At 48.4% G+C, this 7,825-nt stretch overlaps 1 protein-coding gene across 2 annotated transcripts in view; it reads right to left on the reverse strand.

Moving 5' to 3' along the window:
- LOC137311116 (voltage-dependent L-type calcium channel subunit alpha-1S-like) overlaps positions 1-908 on the reverse strand; it is a 183,881-nt gene extending 182,973 nt beyond the window's left edge. Inside the window, exon 1 of one of the 2 annotated variants that reach the window (XM_067978483.1) lies at positions 550-906. In XM_067978483.1, the coding sequence (XP_067834584.1) occupies positions 550-719 (170 nt within the window). In that variant the 5' untranslated portion in view covers positions 720-906. Of the gene's footprint in view, positions 1-549 lie in introns of both variants that reach the window. The other variant, XM_067978484.1, reaches the window with a different exon arrangement.
- Between the last annotated feature and the right edge of the window lie 6,917 nt (positions 909-7,825).

Raw genomic sequence — 7,825 nt, forward strand, 5'->3', positions numbered from 1 at the left:
TTAGATACAGAGTAAAGCTCCCTCTACACTGTCTCAATGTCCAGGAGGGTCCTAAAGGAGTCGATTTGTTTGCAATTTCCCGCCCTTGTCAGAGTCAATGTTGAATGAGGGGGCCTCTGTCAGAGACCAGGGACATTACTGAGCTGCAGTTTATAGAGCTCCTGCTGTAACCAGCTGGAGGGCAGTGATTCCCTTTAATACAGGAGAGTGAGCTCAGTGACCCGACACTGACACACTGAGCAGGGTCTAGCTCACCTAATATGGACTGCGACCAAGGACAGCTGCACGGCCGGTGTGGAATGGCAGCTCAGTCACACTCAGTAACACTCTATTCCTGTCTCCCTCTCCCTCCCTCCACCTCTTTTGGCCAGTTTCTCTCTGTTGCTTTCGATCTCCTGTACTCTACATCTCTCTCATTCAGTCATTAAATACATATACTGTGTGCCAGGCATGTCCTCTCACTCTTTCTATCTCTCTCTATTTATTCCTGCCGTCACTCTCTGTTTCACTCCCCCTCCACCTCTCCCTCTCCCTCTCGGTGAAGGATACTTCCATTCCACGATGCTGATGCAGAGTTTGCGGAGCGGGTTCTGGAGGCTCAGACACAGGAGGGACCGGGCGGGACGTGGCGGCCCCACAAACATCGGCTTCTTCCCCTTCTTACTGTCAGCCCGCTTCCTCTGCCCCAAATCGGCGTCCGCCTCCGGCTTCGCCTCCATCGCGGTCCCGCCGACAGTGCTCGGGCTCTCCTAGTCCTGGGTCCCGCTCTCCGCTCTCCGAGTCCCGAGTCCCGGGTCCCGCTCCGCCCAGTGCGATGTGCTGAGCTCGGCTCACGACCGCCCAGAAATACCAACGGATAAAATTAGAGCAAAAGTAGCCCGGACTGGGACTGATCCAGGGACCAGACAGCTGCACCGGGACTGGGGGTGGGAGAGAGAGAGAGAGAGGTACAAGGGGGGGGGAGAGAGAGAGAGGTACAAGGGGGGGGGGAGAGAGAGAGAGGTACAAGGGGGGGGGAGAGAGAGAGAGGTACAAGGGGGGGAGAGAGAGAGAGGTACAGGGGGGGAGAGAGAGAGAGAGGTACAAGGGGGGGAGAGAGAGAGGTACAAGGGGGGAGAGAGAGAGGTACAAGGGGGGGAGAGAGAGAGGTACAAGGGGGGAGATAGAGAGAGGTACAAGGGGGGAGAGAGAGAGAGGTACAAGGGGGGAGATAGAGAGAGAGGTACAGGGGGGGAGAGAGAGAGAGGTACAGGGGGGGGAGAGAGAGAGAGGTACAAGGGGGGAGAGAGAGAGGTACAGGGGGGGGAGAGAGAGAGAGGTACAAGGGGGGAGAGAGAGAGGTACAAGGGGGGAGAGAGAGAGGTACAGGGGGGAGAGAGAGAGAGGTACAAGGGGGGAGAGAGAGAGGTACAAGGGGGGAGAGAGAGAGGTACAGGGGGGAGAGAGAGAGAGGTACAAGGGGGGAGATAGAGAGAGGTACAAGGGGGGAGAGAGAGAGAGGTACAAGGGGGGAGAGAGAGAGAGGTACAGGGGGGGAGAGAGAGAGAGGTACAAGGGGGGAGATAGAGAGGTACAAGGGGGGAGAGAGAGAGAGGTACAAGGGGGGAGAGAGAGAGAGGTACAAGGGGGGAGAGAGAGAGAGGTACAAGGGGGGAGATAGAGAGGTACAAGGGGGGAGAGAGATAGACGGGGAAAGATAGACACAGAGAGAGGGAGACTGAGTGCAGCGAGCACAGAGTGTGACAACTGAGAGTTTGGTGAGTGTGGAGTTGGGTGAAGTGGGGGAAGGAGGTGCTGCTTTGCCTTGCTTTTCCTAACTTTTTCCACAGAGTGGAGGCGGACCTGAGCGGCAGAAGACCTGCAGCAAGAGAAAACTACTGTGCAACGTTGCAGGTGAGGCAGGAGAATCCGAGAGGTGAGCACAGTATAAAAGGAGAGAGCGGGAAGAGAGTCTGAGAGGTGAACGCAGGGTAAATCTAAGGCAAGTCATGGCAGCACAGCTCGCACCCGTGATATGCTCCTCCTGCACTATGTGGGAAGTCCTGGACACTACCAGTGTCCCTGGCGACCATGTGTGCAGGAAGTGTGTCCAGCTGCAGCTACTGGCTAACCGCATTTCGGAGCTGGAGCTGCGGGTGGATTCACTGTGGAGCATCCGTGATGCTGAGACTATCGTGGATAGCACGTTCAGTGAGGTGGTCACACCGCAGGTAAAGAATATGCAGGCAGAAAGGAAATGGGTGACCGCCAGGCAGAGTAAAAGGACTAGGCAGGTAGAGCAGGAGTCCCCTGGGGCCATCTCCCTCTCAAACAGATATACCGCTTTGGATACTGTTGGGGGAGATGGCTTATCAGGGGAAAGCAGCAAGAGCCAGGTTCAGGGCAGGGCTATAGTGATAGGGGATTCAATTGTAAGGGGAACAGATAGGTGTTTCTGCGGCCGTAAACGTGAGTCCAGGATGGTATGTTGCCTCCCTGGTGCTAGGGTCAAGGATGTCACGGAGCGGCTGCAGGGCATTCTGGAGGGGGAGGGTGAACAGCCAGTAGTCGTGGTCCATATCGGTACCAACGACATAGGTAAAAAAGGGATGAGGTCCTGCAAGGTGAATTTAAGGAGTTAGGAGATAAATTAAAAAGCAGGACCTCAAAGGTAGTGATCTCAGGATTACTAACAGTGCCACATGCTAGTGAGTATAGGAACAGGAGAATAGACCAGATGAATGCGTGGCTGCAGGGATGGTGTAGGAGGGAGGGATTCAGATTCCTGGGACATTGGGACCGGTTCTGGGGAAGGTGGGACCTGGACAAGCGGGACGGGTTACACCCGAGCAGGACCGGGACCAATGTCCTCGCGGGGGTGTTTGCTAGTGCTGTTGGGGAAGGTTTAAACTAGAGTGGCAGGGGGATGGGAACCTGAGCGAGGAGTCAGAAGGGAGTAAAGTTGAGAGCAGCAAGAGAGGGGAAGACCCAGGGAAAATTTACAATACAAATAGTACAAACAGTTGTTCAAGAACAAGTGAAAGGGAAAAATGTAGAGCAGCAGAAAGTACTTTAGACACTACAGATAAAGTGAAAACTAGAAGGTGTAAGGCGATTAACCCAGCATCAAAGCTGAAGGTCAGGCTAGAGGGTGTGGCCCAACTAAGAGTTCGATATACAAATGCACGGAGTATAAGGAATAAATTAAATGAACTACAGGTTCAAATTCAAATTGGAGGGTATGACATGATAGCTATTACGGAGACATGGCTGCAGGATGGTCAGGATTGGGAACTAAATATACCGGGTTATAAGATCGACAGGAGAGACAGGGAAAATGGAAGAGGGGGAGGAGCAACCTTAATGATTAGAGATGAAATCAATTCAATGATAATGGAGGATATAACGAGAGGTAAGCAGCCAACAGAGACCTTATGGGTTGAATTGAGAAATAGGAAAGGATCTAAGACTATAGTGGGAGTTGTGTATAGGACCCCTGGCAGCAGCTCTGAAGTGCTAGATTGTATAAATGCAGAGATTAGACAAGTGTGTAAGAAAGGCATAGTGGTCTTAATGGGGGACTTTAACCTTCACATAGATTGGGACAAGCAGACTAGCAACTGTCAGAAAGGTAGTGAATTTCTTGAGTGTGTCCGGGATAGTTTTCTACAGCAGTATGTCCGAGAGGCAACAAGGGGGCAAGCCATACGAGATTTAGTAATGAGTAATGAACCAGATTTAGTTAACACCTTAACTGTGCATGAACATCTATCCAATAGCGATCATAACATGATCGAGTTCAATGTAGTGTTTGAAAGGGAAAAAAGTGAATCAGCTGCTAAGATTTTAGACTTGGGTAAGGCCGACTTCAATGGGATGAGACAGAGACTGTCCACAGTAAACTGGGCAAATCTGTTAATGGGTAAAACAACTGATGATCAGTGGGAAATGTTTAAAGAAACATTTAACGTGATACAGAATCGGTTTATACCCCTGAGGGGCAAGAACTCTACTTGCCAAAAAAAACAGCCATGGACAACTAAAGAGGTAAGGGACAGTATAAGACATAAGGAAAGGGCATAGAAAAAGGCAAAAAATGGCACAGATCCTGGCGAATGGGAAAGATACAAAGATCAACAAAGGGTCACAAAACAGGTAGTAAGAGCTACAAAAAGAGAGTATGAAAAGAAACTCGCAAGGGATATCAAAGCCAATACGAAGAACTTTTATAGTTATATTAGGAAAAAGAAGAGTGGTCAGGAGCAGTGTTGGCCCCTTAAAAACTGAAAGTGGGGATATCGTCATTGACAATGGGGAAATGGCGGACATGTTGAATAATTACTTTGCATCAGTATTTACAGTCGAAAGAGAGGATAGCATGCCGGAAATCCCAAGAAAACGAATACTGAATCGGGGACAGGAACTCGATAAAATTAACATAAGTAAAACAACAGGAATGAAGAAAATAATAGCACTAAAGAGTGACAAATCCCCAGGACCAAATGGTTTCCATCCCAGGGTTTTAAAGGAAGTAGGTGAGCACATTGCAAATGCCCTAACTATAATCTTTCAAAGTTCTCTAGATTCAGGAACTGTCCATCTAGATTGGAAAATTGCACATGTCACTCCGCTTTTTAAGAAAGGAGAGAGAGGGAAACCGGGGAATTATAGACCAGTTAGCCTAACATCTGTTGTGGGGAAAATGCTGGAGTCTATAATTAAGGATAGGGTGACTGAACACCTCGAGAATTTTCAGTTAATCAGAGAGAGCCAGCATGGATTTGTGAAAGGTAGGTCGTGCCTGACAAACCTGATTGAATTTTTTGAAGAGGTGACTAAAGTAGTGGACAGGGGAATGTCAATGGATGTTATTTATATGGACTTCCAGAAGGCATTTGATAAGGTCCCACATTAGAGATTGTTAGCTAAGATAGAAGCCCATGGAATCGAGGGAAAAGTACGGACTTGGTTAGGAAGTTGGCTGAGCGAAAGGCGACAGAGAGTAGGGATAATGGGTCGGTACTCACATTGGCAGGGTGTGACTAGTGGAGTCCCGCAGGGATCTGTCTTGAGGCCTCAATTAGTCACAATATTTATTAACGACTTAGATGAAGGCATAGAAAGTCTCATATCTAAGTTTGCCGATGACACAAAGATTGGTGGCATTGTAAGCAGTGTAGATGAAAATATAAAATTACAAAGGGATATTGATAGATTAGGTGAATGGGCAAAACTGTGGCAGATGGAATTCAATGCAGACAAATGTGAGGTCATCCACTTTGGATCAAAAAAGGACATAACAGGATACTTTCTAAATGGTAAAAAGTTAAAAACAGTGGATGTCCAAAGGGACTTAGGGGTTCAGGTACATAGATCATTGAAGTGTCATGAACAGGTGCAGAAAATAATCAAAAAGGCAAATGGAATGTTGGCCTTTATATCTAGAGGACTAGAGTACAAGGGGGCAGAAGTTATGCTGCAGCTATACAAAACCCTGGTTAGACCGCACCTGGAGTACTGTGAGCAGTTCTGGGCACCGCACCTTCGGAAGGACATATTGGCCTTGGAGGGAGTGCAGCGTAGGTTTACTAGAATGATACCCGGACTTCAAGGATTAAGTTACGATGAGAGGCTCTGACACATATATTCAGAACCTGTCTGGCCACAGGGGATGTGCCAGAGGACTGGAGAACCGCTAATGTAGTACCATTATTCAAGAAGGGGAGTAGGGAAAAACCGGGGAACTACAGGCCAGTGAGCCTAACATCAGTGGTAGGAAAATTATTGGAAAAAATTCTGAAGGACAAAATTAGTCTCCACTTGGAGAAGCAAGGATTAATCAGGGATAGTCAACATGGCTTTGTCAAGGGAAGATCATGTCTGACTAATTTGATTGAATTTTTTGAGGGGGTGACTAGGCGTGTGGATGAGGGTAACGCAGTGGATGTGGTATACATGGATTTCAGTAAGGCCTTCGATAAAGTCCCGCACAGGAGACTGGTCAAGAAGGTACGAGCCCATGGAATCCAGGGTGCCTTGGCACTTTGGATACAAAACTGGCTTAGTGGCAGAAGGCAGAGGGTGATGGTCGAAGGTTGTTTTTGTGACTGGAAGCCTGTGGCCAGTGGGGTACCACAGGGATCGGTGCTGGGTCCCTTGCTGTTTGTGGTCTACATTAATGACTTGGATATGAATGTAAAAGGTATGATCAGTAAGTTCGCTGATGATACAAAAATTGGTAGGGTGGTAAATAGCGAGGAGGATAGCCTCAGTCTGCAGGACGATATAGATGGGTTGGTCAGATGGGCGGAACAGTGGCAAATGGAATTTAACCCGGAAAAGTGCGAGGTGATGCACTTTGGAGGGACTAACAAGGCAAGGGAATACACAATGAATGGGAGGACCCTAGGCAAGACAGAGGGTCAGAGGGATCTTGGTGTGCAAGTTCACAGATCCCTGAAGGCGGCGGAACAGGTAGATAAGGTGGTAAAGAAGGCATATGGGATACTTGCCTTTATTAGCCGAGGCATAGAATATAAGAGCAAGGAGGTTATGATGGAGCTGTATAAAACACTGGTTAGGCCACAGCTGGAGTACTGTGTGCAGTTCTGGTCGCCACACTACAGGAAGGATGTGATCGCTTTGGAGAGGGTGCAGAGGAGATTCACCAGGATGTTACCAGGGCTGGAGCGCTTCAGCTATGAAGAGAGACTGGGAAGATTGGGTTTGTTTTCCTTGGAGCAGAGGAGGCTGAGGGGGGACATGATTGAGGTGTACAAAATTATGAGGGGCACAGATAGGATGGATACTAAGGAGCTTTTTCCCTTCGTTGAGGGTTCTATAACAAGGGGACATAGATTCAAGGTAAAAGGCGGGAGGTTTAGAGGGGATTTGAGAAAGAACTTTTTCACCCAGAGGGTGGTTGGAGTCTGGAACTCACTGCCTGAAAGGGTTGTGGAGGCAGGAACCCTCACAACATTCAAGAAGCATTTGGATGAGCACTTGAAATGCCATAGCATACAAGGCTACGGACCAAATGCTGGAATATGGGATTAGAGTAGACAGGGCTGATTGCCGGCGCGGACACGATGGGCCGAAGGGCCTCTAACCGTGCTGGAAAACTCTATGACTCTAAATTGGGGTTGTATTCTCTGGAGTTTAGAAGGTTAAGGGGTGATCTGATCGAAGTTTATAAGATATTAAGGGGAACGGATAGGGTGGATAGAGAGAAACGATTTCCACTGGTTGGGGATTCTAGGACTCGGGGACACAGTCTAAAAATTAGAGCCAGACCTTTCAGGAGCGAGATTGGAAAACATTTCTACACACAAAGGGTGGTAGAAGTTTGGAACTCTCTTCCGCAAACGGCAATCGATACTAGCTCAATTGCTAAATTTAAATCTGAGATAGATAGCTTTTTGGCAACCAAAGGTATTAAGGGATATGGGCCAAAGGCAGGTATATGGAGCTCGATCACAGATCAGCCATGATTTTATCAAATGGCGGAGCAGGCACGAGGGGCAGAATGGCCGACTCCTGTTCCTATGTTCCTATACACTGAGAGAGAGGGAGAGGGGGATCGAGAGATACACGGAGAGAAAGAGAGAGATACAGAGATACACGGAGAGATAGAGATATACACGGAGAGAAAGAGAGAGAAAGAGAGATACACAGAGAGAAAGAGAGAGAAAGAGAGATACACAGAGAGAAAGAGAGAGATAGAGAGAGATACACGGAGAGGGAGATAGATAGAGAGAGATACACGGAGAGGGAGATGGAGAGAGATACACGGAGAGGGAGATGGAGAGAGATACACGGAGAGGGAGATGGAGAGAGATACACGGAG

This window comes from Heptranchias perlo, unplaced genomic scaffold (assembly GCF_035084215.1).
Source record: "Heptranchias perlo isolate sHepPer1 unplaced genomic scaffold, sHepPer1.hap1 HAP1_SCAFFOLD_297, whole genome shotgun sequence".
In the NCBI taxonomy this organism is placed as follows: Eukaryota; Metazoa; Chordata; class Chondrichthyes; order Hexanchiformes; family Hexanchidae; genus Heptranchias; species Heptranchias perlo.